At 48.7% G+C, this 13689-nt stretch overlaps 1 protein-coding gene across 11 annotated transcripts in view; it reads left to right on the top strand.

Moving 5' to 3' along the window:
* Nucleotides 1-13689, top strand: part of TTLL11 (tubulin tyrosine ligase like 11) — a 228728-nt gene that overhangs the window by 176756 nt on the left and 38283 nt on the right. For 10 of the 11 annotated variants that reach the window (XM_064579516.1, XM_045883072.3, XM_054509405.2 and 7 more), the window contains one exon: nt 12302-12553. In XM_064579516.1, coding sequence (XP_064435586.1) covers nt 12302-12553 — 252 coding nt within the window. Of the gene's footprint in view, nt 1-12301; nt 12554-13689 lie in introns of those variants that run through there. The other variant, XR_010407731.1, reaches the window with a different exon arrangement.

Below are 13689 nucleotides of genomic sequence, written 5' to 3'. Positions count from 1 at the left end.
CTGAAGCCAGGATGCTAGCCTCTTGTTTAATGTCATCCTACCGAATCCCTCCACACTTCTGGGAGGGGGATTCTGCTGTCCAGCTCCATCTTACAGAAGAGGAACAGAGGGGCTGAGTGATAACACAACTTCCCCAAGGCCCATACAGTTAGGAAGGAGTGGAGCAGGATGGCTTATTCTTATTGCCATAAATTATTATGGTTGCCCTATTACCCTAAAAAAAAAAAAAAATGGCTTTCTAGAACCTGAAGCTGAAAATGACACCCAGAGGACCCTCTGCCCTACAGGCAAAATCACACTAAATTCCTCTCATTATTTGTCTTACAGAATACTTTTCTTACCCAGTCATCTGTCAGCGTGCCTTTTTTTGCATTACCTATTAGATGTAGAGTACTATGAGGAGAACAAAAATGGATTCTATTTTCAGCAAACTCGCAGTCTATGGGGGAGAGAAGCCACAGACTTAAACGGCCATAATATAAGTTTAGAAAATGATAGATTCCACAAGAGAGGTGCAAATGAGGTGCTGTGGGAAATCCAGAAGAGTGTTTCTGGTGGGAGTGGTGAGGGGAGGCTTGTGGGCAGACTGGCATTTGAAGTGGTGGCATTTGCAGGGTGTGTAAGATTGGAGCCTGGCTGTTGGTGCTGGGGGAGCAGGGCACAGGCATCCAGGCGCAGGGGGCTACAGAAGCTGCTGGGCAGGAGGGCATGTCAGAGTCATCTCCACGTGTAAAGGAGATGGCCCAGGGAGACTGGGTGGGCAGGAAGCAGGTCACGGACAGAGGCTTAGAGGATGAACTACCGCTAGGAGGGAAAAAAACAGAGAATGGAAAAACACTTGGAGAACGCATGGGCGCAGAAGCCAGGAAATGAGAGTTCCGGAAAGAGCGGTTAAGTGTCATTGGACGCTATGAAGAAGCTGAACTGGAGAAAGACCAAGAAGGTCGGTGGCGATAAGGACGGCGGCGATAAGGACGGCCATGTAACCCCAGGAAGAGCATCACATTTGAGGCAATGGAAGAAGAAAAGCAGTAGAATTGTGCTCACACTGACGTCATCAAGCACACCTAGTGACCTTCTCTAGGCCACGCCCCGCTAGGCAGGGCTCAGATCGCAGTGTCCTAGCAGAGTGCAAGCTGAGAACCCCCTTGGCATTGCCAAAGCTCCACGGAAGCCTAGAAAGAACAAGGTCTTGAGGGTCAGAACCAGATGACCAGATGATACCATTTCGGAGGCATGTGACCTTGAGGGTTTCATTTAACCTGAGCTTAGCTTTGTTGGATAAACAACAGCTAACACTTATTGAGAGCTTACTGCATGCCAAGTATGGTTCTCAATGCTCTACGTGTATGTATGAACCCATTTAAGTTTTCCATTGGTGCTGGAAATAGTTCTACCAATTCTACCAATAGGTAGAACTATTATCCCCATCGTACAGACAAAGACAGCAAGGCATGAGCTAGTTAAGAGACTTTTCCAAAGTCCCCAAGCTAGTGAGCGACAGGGCCAGGATTCCAACACAGGCATCCAGGTTTGGGAGTATATGTTACTATCTCCATCTCAGGTCTCGTGTGGCTTAACCACAGTAATTAATGTACGAGAGAGTTCCTGGCCCAGCGGCGGGGCTCGGTAAGAGTTATCCCCCTTACCTCCTGACCAAATACGAATGCAAAGTCTTGGCATCCTTGCCTGAGAAAGGTCCGTGGGATTAGCCTCATAAGGCCTCACTCACATTAGCGAAAATCCCATATAGAATGATGCACAAGAAAACCGCCCCAGAAAGTGGGATGCAAATGCCTTGAGGCCCTGGGACACTGAGTGAAGATAGTTCTGTGTTCAACACCCTCACTACAGGTTGACCAGCTGGCTGTATGGTACCCCTCGGCGGGGAGGATCCTCAAGGGCAAATCAGGGACAGGTGAAATTCACAAAGTGAGCAGATTTCATCCAAAATTTGAGGGGGAAGGAAATTTGGCCTGGGATATGCCTACTGAATCCCTGGGTTAGGGTTTACCAGGCATACGGTATACAAAAGAGAATTAGGATTACCGCAAAAAATGAAGTGCGTTTGGATGAAATTGAATGCCAAAAAGAATTACAGTCTAAGTAAAGGATAACTTCTCCACATAGTTTCCCCCACTTCTTGTCTGTGTTCACACAGGCCTATACTTTGGTGCAGAACTGTGTTTAAACACTAAAACGCTTTGTGTTGCAGAGAGGCGCTGAGTATGTAATTAAAAGCATCCCTTCATTAGCACAACTAGACAATGAAAGCTCAAGTTGGCCTTTTCTGCTAATTTTGGAGGTGGTAAAGCAGAGGCTAATACAACCCCTGATTACAATTGTCACATAGACAGTGCCTTGCCATTGCCACTGGGAAATCTTTGTTCTCCCCGAAGACAGACAGGATCTTCCCATCACTGGGAGGGACAAAGAGAAAGGAGGGTGCATCTTGGCAACCGGAAGTGGAGGGGTCTGGCAGCGTCCCCCGGCCGGCTGTGGGGCTCCAGTCCCAGTCTCCTCACCCCAGCAGCTGACTTAACCTCTCAAAGCTTCAGTATCCTCGGATGTGAACTCGAGTGAATGATCGCACCTAATTGACTCGATTGTTGTGAGAACTCTATGAAACAATGCCCGTCTGTATTCCCTGTCAGGTATTCCGAGCACCCACTGTGTGCCAGGCCCTGTGTTAGACTAGTTCCGGAGTGAGAACAGCACCTGCCCTCCCGGGACTCGCAGTCTAGGGAAAGAACCAGGCGTCAGAGAGACGGCAGCACCAACAACCATTTCCGTACGACGGTGATCACATCCGTGAGGAAGAGTAATGCGGACCACGGGCTCAGCTTTGGGCCCGAGACAGATGCAGTTCTCAGTACCTCTCGGGATGAGGATGATGAGGACCATGTACAAAGTCCAGGAGGTTTTAGAGAAAGGAATGGCTCATTCTAGCTCCAAAGGCCGTGGAAAGCTTTTTGGAAAAGGCGCTAAGAACGAAGTCCAAGATTTGAAGGATGAGTGTTTTTCCCATGGATAATTTGGGAAAGCACATTTACAAAGAGAGGGAGGAACGTGGAGGGTGGAAGGCGAGGCTGGCAAAGCAGGCCCGAGTGCTCTGCTCACGAGGTGGGCCCTGTGCGGGGCGCCTCGGCAGCGGGTGCGGGCAAGGCGCGTAAGGAAGAACCCGTCTCCGGGCCCGTGAAAAGCTGAGCACTGGCCCAGTCTTCCAGAGAAAGACAGCAGTCAACCACCTGGTGGGGTTAAAGCGGGGACTCCTCAGCCCTTCGGGCAAAAACAAGTCTCCTCCCTGTTCTCCCTGCCCCTCCCTGCCCCTCCCTGCCCGCCACAGTGGCCTCGAGAGTCTGAAGCTTTTCATGCAGAATCAGAATTTTGGCCACTCTGACATTTCGGCTTTCGTGGCCGTGTTTTTGTTTTTGGTTTTTTTCTTCTTCTTCTTTTTTTTTAAAGGCTCTGAACGGGAAGTCAGGAGAACTGGGTCTGCCCTTGCCACCACCTCTTGCTTGATGCCTCCCCGCAAGCAAGGGTCTGCCTTGACTTCCCTGTATATTTCAAAAGAAAAATGAGGTGAGAGGACCCCCAGTGCCCCTGCTCACTCCACGGTTTAACTTTTTCTTTATGTGGGGAGCAGCAACTATTTGGTGACATTGTTTGGCATTATTTTGTGACATCAGCAATCCTCAGTAGAGAACCAGGGTGTCAGATTAGGGGCGGTTATCCAATGAGGTCTGAGAAGAGGAGACTCATCTGGGGGATTTCTTTAGGGTGGGGACAAGAGGCAGGTGCAGTGTGACCCCGGGCAGCTTGCAGAGAGATTCCCCAGACAGAAGAGCAGGAGGACGGTCCAGTGTCTAGTGACGTGAGTTGCGGGGAGAGCGGAATGTCAGAAAGTGTTTACGGAAATCCCATAGTCTCTGGAGTTCCCAGAGGGGTACGCTCATCTCTCCCCTCGAGCCTGGTGACTAGACAGCGAGCCTCTCGAGATGATGGCATACGGGAGATAAAGATGTTGGTGATTAGAATCACAGCAGCTAACAGGTATTGAGGTGCTGTGCCAAGCACGATGCATCCACTTTCTCTGTAATTGCATCAGCCCTATGGGTTAGGTGCCATTATTTTCCCCATTTTTTGTAAGAGGAAACTGAAGCTTTGAGGCTGTATGACTCGCCTGAGGTCACCCTGCTCGAGGGTGCAGAGCTGGGATTCCAGGGGACCACCAGGCTGGTGCCCCATGGGGAGAAGCTGCCGGGCAGCCCCCCCTCCCTGGCCCACGTGACGGTGCGCTTCATTTACTCTAACTGCCCAAGACAAAGAGAGCAAGGACACTGGCAAGACGCTGGCTCTGTGCGGAGGGGCAGAGCAGAGAGGGCCCTGTTCGAAAAGAAGCATATTGCGAGGCCTTTGTAAAATGAGCTGTCAGTTCCTTCATCCGGAAAATGAGAGGGCTGAGCCCCGTGACCCTTGAAGGCCCTTCCAGCTCTGAAATAGCATGAGTTCTGGGTCTGTGGGATGGGGGCACCAGAGTAAGTCCTCACGTGTGTCATTTGGTTAACTCATCGCCTTGGCAGGAAGATGGTCCTGCAGGACCCCCGGCCTGGTGGCTCCGGGAGCTCGTCCCCAGCAGGGACTGAGACCCAGTCTGCTGCTGTTGGCACTGGGCCCTTGTTAATTCGTACCCGTGACAAACATGGTGCATTTGTGATTCGTGGGAGCCTGTATTGGTGAAATAGGGATTGAGTGCTTTGGCAGTCAAAAGGGAGCAACCCCATCCAGGTAAGTGCTGGTTGCTCCCAGGTCATTACCTTGAGGTCAGCTATAAGCCCCCCGCCCCCCAAGCAGATTCATCTGGATGCTTTATAGGCAGGCTGTGTTTTTGATCCTAAGCAATGCAACAGTTTTGTGCTAGGCTTAGGCTGGCTGTCTTCCCAGCCACTCTTCCTCATAAGCCTCACCCCATCCCATAAGTAAGAGACTTCTCTCCACTGCTGGAGGTAAAAGTGCATTTAGAGAAGGTGCCTAACTACAATGAGTTGTAGCATGATGGAGTGGAAAGCACCTGGCCTTTGAACTCAAGTAGATCCAGGGTCAAATCGTCACCCTTAGCCATGTAATAGCTGGGTGGCCTTGGGAATTTAGATTAACCTCTCTGAAGTTAATTTTTCTCATCACTTATAGTTTGTAAGTCATAGGACCATTGCCAGACTCGAATGAGATGTTACAGGTATCCCGCCTGACTCTCGGGGGCTCAGTGCCAGCTAACTCCTCGGGCATGGAAGAAGCATCGTGCACTGGTTAGAAGCAAGGACTCTGGCACTTGCCTGCTGGGTTTCTATCCTGGGCTTCTATCCAGGATTAGTCTGTGTCTTCGTACCTCAGTTTCCTCATCTGTAAAATGGGAATAACAATAACACCTACTTGGCAGGATTTCATCAAGTTTAAATTTTTTCCAGCTGCGGTTCCTGGCACATAGTAAATGCCACCAATATCACCACGGTGTTTGTGGCTGTCGCTGTCACACCGCACTGCGGAAGGAAGTGATGGGGGGGAGTGGCCAGAGGAGCGCTCAGAGGAGCATTGCATGGAGGGGGCGGGGAGGAATAGACCCAGCATGGGTCTCACAGGGACTGGAGCATCAGACAAAGTTCCCTCACTGAGTCCTTATCCTCATAATTTTGGAGACACGTGCTTCACCCATTCTATTGTCTCTCGTCTTCCCTTCTAATAGCATAGCGTCACCATCAAGCAAATGGGGCTGTATGATGGCCAAGATTCATCAAGTGACAGAGCTGGGCTACATGGTAGTTTCGTTTATTTTTAGTGACTTCATCCTCCAACTCTTTAAATTAGCTGCTGGGCTAATTTAAGGCACTTCTGTGGTACATGGTTAGCAGTTTCTTCAGGGATGACAATGTGCATTTGAAATCCCAAGTGACTGCGGGGATGGGCCTCAGCCACGTGGTGGGGAAGGGACCCTGCCTACCTCCTTTTGCCAGGGCAGCACCACTGCCCACCAGGCTCTCCTGCCAAGGCCCGGATTGCCCGGATTGCCCGGGAACATGATCCAGGGTGTTCTATCGCTTTCTGTCCCCCATGGTCCAGCAGTTGCCAAATCCACCTTCTTTCACCCAGACTAGTGATTCTTAGACTGCAGCCCACATCAGAATCACCCATGGGGCTTGCTAAACAGAGCGCCCAGCCCACTCAGTGTCTGAGTCCATGGGCCTGGGTTGGGGCCAAGAATTTGTATTCCCAACAAGTTCTCAGGTGTTGCTGATGCTGCTGGTCCAGGGCATTTGCTTTCAGAACCATTGACCTAGAATATTCTAGGAGCTCCTAACATCATCCACTCCCCTGCCTTGATTAATGCTGGCAGGCTCATTCACCTTCACCATACTTCTGATTTTGCCCTTCCTCTCCCCCAGATCCACCACTTCTGATTTCCCACACTACCAAATCCAAGCAGTCTTACATCCAAGATCCTATAAGACCTAGACATCCACAGCAGCTTCCTGGTCGTATTCCCACCCATTCCCCTCATGCATACTACCAGGACCCAGCAAACCGACCTCATTCCATATGCTCTAGGTCCTTCTCTGGATGCTCACCTGGGCATTTTCACCTGACTCACTCACTGTTTACAGATGGGTCTTGTCTTCCGCTACCTGGTCACATAGTTCTGGGTGCTAAGAACTGTGTCCACCTCACCCATGTATCCGAGGCCTGTGGGACAAGGAAGTGCTTGGGAAATAGTTCATGAACATATAAATTACTGAAGCCATGCTTAACTAAAAATGGAAATTATTTCTCTCAGTGAATTCACGTACTTTCCCTGAAACTGGAATCCCTTTATCGACCTTCCTGTTTTGTTAATTTCTGGGGATATATATAGTGTATGCCTAAGGAAAAAAGTTTTTGGTTTGACTTATTAGCACAAGAACTATATAGTGAGCCTAAGTATGGAACGTGTAGTCCTAAGTATTAATTCTGATTCCACTACTGACTTATGATGTTGGGCAAGTGTTCGGGTTCTCTGGATCTTGGGTTTCTAATCTATAAAATGGCATGAGTTTCTACCTACCTCATAGAATTGTTATGAGAAACACTGAGATAATATCAGTAAGTTGCTTGGCCCAGTGCTTGACATAGTAGGTCCCCGATAAATAGCAAGCTTTCCAGGCAAAAGAGAGATAGGTGGTTTTTCACAAGAGTTTTAATAACAAAGAATTCCATTTTATTTGAAAAACGATAATAGAGAAAACATTCCAGAATTTTAATGAATCAAGGATATACCAAATTCAATAATAATAAAAAAATTACCCCAAAGGATAGTAAGTTTGATTTATGTTTTCTTTACCAGCCACTTTTATTTCATAAACCCGACGTTTCCATTAAATGCTATTAAATAAAAACAAGATTTTACAGTATTTGCGATAACTTGGATCTTGATGTGATCATTGGAATTAGCTCAAGCAAAGATACCATTTTTCATTGTTTTATTTATTTATTTATTTTTAAAGATTTTATTTATTTATTTATTTGACAGAGAGACAGACAGAAGAGCACAAGCAGAGGCAGTGGCAGAGGGAGAGGGAGAAGCAGGCTCCCCACTGAGCAGGGAGCCCGATGCGGGACTCGATCCCAGGACCCTGGGATCATGACCTGAGCCAAAGGCAGACGTTAACCATCTGAGCCACCCAGGCACCCTCATTGTTTTATTTCATCTTCTAAATCAGCTACATCTTTACTGCCTTCTTCCGGTTGAGTAAAACACTCCCCGCTAAATTTGTGGTTTTGAGTTCCTGAAAATGGTATCTGTGGCTTTGAAGGCCCTTTTCATCTTGAGCTTATTAATTGGGATTCAGGACGGAAGGGAAATGGCAGTCAGCCAGTAAACACAGCAACCCTTGAAGGAAATGTGAAGGGCTCACGTTCAAGAGAAAAAACACTCATTCTGCGTGGCTCTGGGCGTAGGGCGGGGTGCAGGCTGAGGACACTGGTGGGAGATATCCTCTGACATGCACGTCATTAGGAAAACTTCCCCAGCCCGAGAGGCCCCCTGAAGGTGGTGGGGCCCCCATCACCCGGGCGACCCGAGCGGAGGCCACCACCACCCTGGCCCATCTGCTAATTAAATGACCCACTGGTGTTAGTGGCCTTATCTGCCTGGAATTAAAGTTTCTCCTCTGAAATGGCATTGTCATAGAAATGTTCTGGAACTAGATAGAGGTGATGGGTACACAACACCGTGAATGTACTAAATGCCACTGAAATGTATACTTTAAAGTGGTTAAAATGGTGAATTTTATGTTGTATACATTAGACCACATACGAAGAAATAGATGACATCATTGGACAGAATGACCTCCAAGGCTTCCACCTGCTGTGACAGGTTATGTTTCTGGGAGAGAGCACATCGCCTAAGACCGACCACCACACCCCATTTAGTCAAAGACAGGCCACAGAGACACTCAACTGAGGGGGGTAGCTGATTAAATTATGGTTCGGGCTTAATACCGAATATCACACATCCATGAGAAATTCTGCTCCTGAAAACATATTTAATGCCATGGGAAGACACTTGGGATGTCATGTAAAGCATAAAAAGAAGAATTTACGCTTCGTGTAATGTGATCCTAACTTTACAAATATAGATAAGAAACCAAAACACAGTGGTTTTATCCCTGAGCTGTGGATTACAAATGATTTAGATTCTTTTATACATTTCTCAAAATGTCTACAAAGAGCATGGGTGACTATTATAATCTAAAAACACTATTTAAAACACAACGTAAGGGGCGCCTGAGTGGCTCACACGTTAAGCATCTGCCTTCGGCTCAGGTCGTGATCCCAGGGTCCTGGGATCGAGTCCCACATCCAGCTCCCTGCTCAGCAGGAAGCCTGCTTCTCCCTCTCCCACTCCCCCTGCTCGTGTTCCCTCTCTCACACGCTCTCTCTCTCTCTCTGTCAAATAAATAAAATCTTTTAAAAACAAACAAACAAACAAAAACACAACGTAAATAACAGTACTTTGGATTGTGTGACCCCCACCCTGTGAATCATGCCATGCTTTCAAGCGATGGATTGGCAATGGACACGCTGGAAGGACGGATTTATAATTCTGGTTCAGCTGTGGCAAACCGCAGGGACTCTCGGTTTCTTCATCTGGAACAGGGGCATAAAAATAAGTCACTTCACAGGGCTGTGTGAAGAGCGGATGAGACCATGAAGATGGGACGACTGATTGGGAAGAGTTCTGAGCTCTCTTCATTGGCACTGAGCGCCTTCAAACTGTACATTTCCAAATCTTCCCTCTAACAAAAACTTAATGAGTGCTTATAAAGTCAGTGATTGCCACTTACCCAGTAATTTAAGAGCTAATCTCCAGTAATACTGCTACTCTTTTCTTAACTGTCTTCCTATAACCTTCATGCGAAGACATTTCATTTTGTCTGAAAAGTAACCACCTGACTTTTATTTACTGTTCTTGAATTCAAGGAGACGATGATACAACCGGCTTAGCTGGAGGGAGACGGCACCCCCCCCGCCCCGGGAAAGGTGTTTCTCCCCAGGAATCAGGCCTCTCCTTGGTGGGCGAGGCTTTGTTTCCCCAGAACCATCCACACACGGCTGAACTTTACGAAGGGTTTTCCTGGGGCGCCTGGATGGCTCAGTCAGTTGAGCGTCTGACTTCGATTTCTGCTCAGGTCATGATCTCAGGGTTGTGAGATTGAGCTCCACGTAGTCAGGCTCTGCGCTCAGCGGGGAATCTGCTTGGGAGTCTCTCTCTCTCTCCCTCTCCCTCTGCCCCTCCCCTGACTCTCTCTCTCTCAAATAAATAAATAAATAAATCGTAAAAAGTGGGGGAGGGTTTCCTTTGTGCTGCTCTGGTTCTCTCCTCTGCCTGTCCTTGCTTTGAGACCCATGCCATGACCCACCTCGAAGGAACTGTGAACAGAATTCACAGGACTTGGCTCACACAAGGAGGTTCTCTTCCTTACAGGCTGACTCCTTAATCCAGAATGAAGAGAAGACTATTAGGGCAGGGCTGTCAAGCTTGCTGTTTCTCTATCAAACCTCTTCCCCATTTAGAAGACCTTATGATGTACAAAATATTATAACCTTGATGTTTTATTTGAGGCCTGCCTTGCCATTAAAAGCAAACTCCCAATTCAACAAGTTCAATGAAACATTTCCCAAGCACCTAAACGATCCAGGTTGAAATCGAGTTGAATGAGATTTGGAGTTGAATGAGTTTGAGTTGAATGAGTTAGAGTTGAATGAGGTGTGAGGGAGGGATTGGCGTCTAGACAAACGCAGTGCCGCTTGAGCAGAGGAAGCAGGGAGGAACAGGAGTGGGACCTGGAACAGAGTCATCAGCATGATCAAGGAGACATCTGAGCTGGCTCTGGAAGTGGAACAGAAATGTGCCAGGCAGCCAGGGCCAGGGGAAGGCCTCAAAGGCCAAGGAAAGAGGGTACAAAGATACCAAGATGGCCCAACTTGGTGACTGATGGCGTGCTTGGAAGTGGGAGCGCAGGGGATGAGGCCATTTAATAAGAAAAAAGTAGAAACTGGCCTTGGTATTGAGCTCAATACCAGGTGACATGGTTCTAATTTTCCTGGAGTTAGCCGGTTGGGCAGTATTTACTGACCAAGTACAATGTGCTCAGGGTTCTGTCTCAGGAATGGACGCAGGTTATGGATGGAAATGGTCACACCAGTTCCTAGACCAGCTGTGGGCGGCACAGCAGAGGGGAAAGTGAGATGAGCTGCAAGGGCAGAGAGAGGCACCAGCTGTGGAAGAGAGCTGGGTGTCCAGTGGGCACCAAGTCTCTGGTCCAGACCAGACCAATGGGCAGCAGGGTGGGGTGGCAGGGAGTGCCCAAGGCCTCTGAGGGTATAATGTGTCTAGGGCAGTGATAGGAAATGAGGAGGTTGGAGAAGAAATCAAGAGGGGCCTTGAGTGCCAGAGTGAAGAGTATGAACCTCACTAGGCACTTGGGAATCAGTGAAGAGTTGTACTAAGGGGCAGCCACGCCAGGTTTGCTTTAGAGGAGGTGCCTCAAGGGGCGCCTGGGTGGCTCAGTCAGTTGGGCATCCAACTCTTGACTTCAGCTCAGGTTGTAATATCAGGGTCGTGGGATCGAGCCCTGCATCAGGCTCCGTGCTGAGCACTAAGCGTGGAGCCTGCTTGGGATTCTCTCTCTCCCTCTCCCTCTACCCCCACCACTTGCACTCGCTCTCTCTCTCTAAAAAAAGATTTTTAAAAATAAGAAAAAAAAAAAGAAGAGGTGCCTCAGTGACAGTGTCTATGGGTCTATGGATGGGAAAAGCTGGAGGCTATTGATAGAGCCTAGGAAAGAGGCAACGAGGCCCAGTGGGGGAGAGCAGATCTGGTTTCAAGAAATACTGAGGAGTTAGGACTAGTGGCAGGGGCAGACGGAGAGGAGGACTGGCATTTATCCTGACATTTCCTGCTTAGGTAGTTGGCAGGTGGGGGTGACATCCAAGGAGATGAGGAATATAGATTTGGGGGGAGGGAAATGGGCATTTCGGTCTGGGGTGGCTGGGGGCCAACCTGAAGATGCAACAGGTGGTAGTTGGATACGTGGGTCTGGAGGTGAGAAGACTATTCCAGGCCAAAGGTGGATATGGGAGAGTTACCAGCTGTGGAATTTTCTTGAGTATCAGAATAATTTCAGGATAAAATATCCAGACTCAGGAATTACAACACTATAATCATATTTTTTGCATATGTTCCAAATAAGAAAACAGTTAAGCCCGAAAACGTAATTGTTCCTATTCCTAGAATTGGATAACTGATGTATCTTTGCAAATTGTTCATTGAACTGTGCTTCTGGTTTCTTGCCAGCCCTCAATGAGATTTTTATATTTCTTAATTATTCAATTACTACCCACAAGTAGGAGTTTGAAATCAAACCTAGGCTGCTCCGTAATAGAATATTCTCTTGACTCACGAGCGCGGTAAAGGAAGATGTCCAGATTGGGGATCCAGGGTGGGAGAACAGAGCAAGTGTAAGCTTCCGGTCCTGGCTCTGTCCTGGGTTCGAGTCCTGGCCTTGCCACACACTAGCTGTGTGAGCTTGGGGAGCTGGCTTCTCTGAGGTCAAGTTTCTGGTCTGCACGATAGAAATGGTGAGAGCGCTCACAGCTCCTGAGGTTGCTGTGAATGGAGGGAAAGGAGAATAGGTGAGGGAAGGTGCTCTGCCTATCGTCAAGCCCGCTCCAGAGGTTGGTTGTGTCCCTAATTGCTTGTGCTCCTCAGGTCTCAGCAGCTCAAGCAGCCACTAGCTGTGAAGGAAGATCCTTCCGACAGCGAGCCGGCCAACGCCTCCGACAGCAACCGCAATCCCGAAGCCCACCTGCCGTCCATCTGCCTCAAGCAGGTGTTCCCCAAGTACGCCAAGCAGTTCAACTACCTACGTCTGGTGGACAGAATGGCAAATTTGTTTATCCGGTTCCTGGGAATCAAGGGGACAATGAAGCTGGGGCCAACAGGCTTCCGGACTTTCATAAGGTCAGTGAGACCAGCCCCTCTGGCCTGGGATTCGGGCAGGGTGCAGTGCGGCCCCACATCTGGCTGGTCCCCCCCACGCCCCGACTGCTCCTGGGAGAGCCTGTCTGTGCTGCTGGGTCAGCGCCCCGACTGGGGCCGGATTGCTCTGGTGGCTGGCACCGTCCACTCCTGTTTGCTGAGTGGCAAACAGGATGTGACAGACGGGACGGCATTAAACACAATGCGGTGCTGCCTTGAACGAGGTCCTTAAACCATATAGAAATTGCCGTCCCTTGGACTCAGACAGACCTTGCGTCTCTCAAGCTGGGGTGAGGTTCTCCCAGTGGTATGTGACAAAGAAACAAGGCACATCTGTCCCAAGTGTCCATTTCAGGAGAGAAAAGTTAAATAATTCAGTTGATAAATAATTTAATGTATTTGTCCTAATATAAAAATAACATGATTATATCATCAAGTACAATACAAAATTGGCATGAATTTTGAACATGAGACATGAGATAAAGCAAGCGTGTTCTCACCATAGCCTGCACTATAACCCATGACCGTTCGTTCACTTGCCTCTACTCCCCGGGGCACTTTGGGGTGACACAGGAATAAGTATCTGAGGCACTACTTACTAGGTGTGTAACTCCTGGGCAAGTTAGGGACCATCTCTTAGTCTCAGATATCCTAGAAAATGGGGAGGAAGCCACCTACACGCCAGGAGTGGGGTCCCCCACCTCGCAGCAACTATCTGCCAGCATTCGATGTCACTGCTGTTTCGCTCATCATTGGTTTTAATATTTCGACCTTTGCACCTAAAGTCACATCCTTCATAGTTTTATTCACTAAAGCAAATGATTCGAAGCCTTGAATCGGAAACATTTTGTCATACGCTTTTCTCCAAATGAGCTGTATGACTTCTAACTCTGGCTCTCTGATGTTCCTGATGGGATGGTACACAGAAGAATCGGCAGGAATCCTTGCTGTTTCAGGGAACCCGAGTTAGGACTTGCATGGTGCTTTGGAGAAGGGCTCAGCGTTTGCCGGGGCGGGGGGGGGGGGGGGCAGGGAAGGAAGCCCAGTGGAAAGAGCACAGGCTTTGGGTCTGGCTTCAGAGCCAGGCGTGTCACTTAATAACTGTGTGGCTTTGGGCA

This window comes from Mirounga angustirostris, unplaced genomic scaffold (genome assembly GCF_029215605.1).
Source record: "Mirounga angustirostris isolate CCGP_5_RB_7025 unplaced genomic scaffold, mMirAng1.0.hap1 SCAF_15, whole genome shotgun sequence".
Classification (NCBI taxonomy): domain Eukaryota; kingdom Metazoa; phylum Chordata; class Mammalia; order Carnivora; family Phocidae; genus Mirounga; species Mirounga angustirostris.
This window is presented reverse-complemented; position numbering and strand designations above follow the sequence as displayed.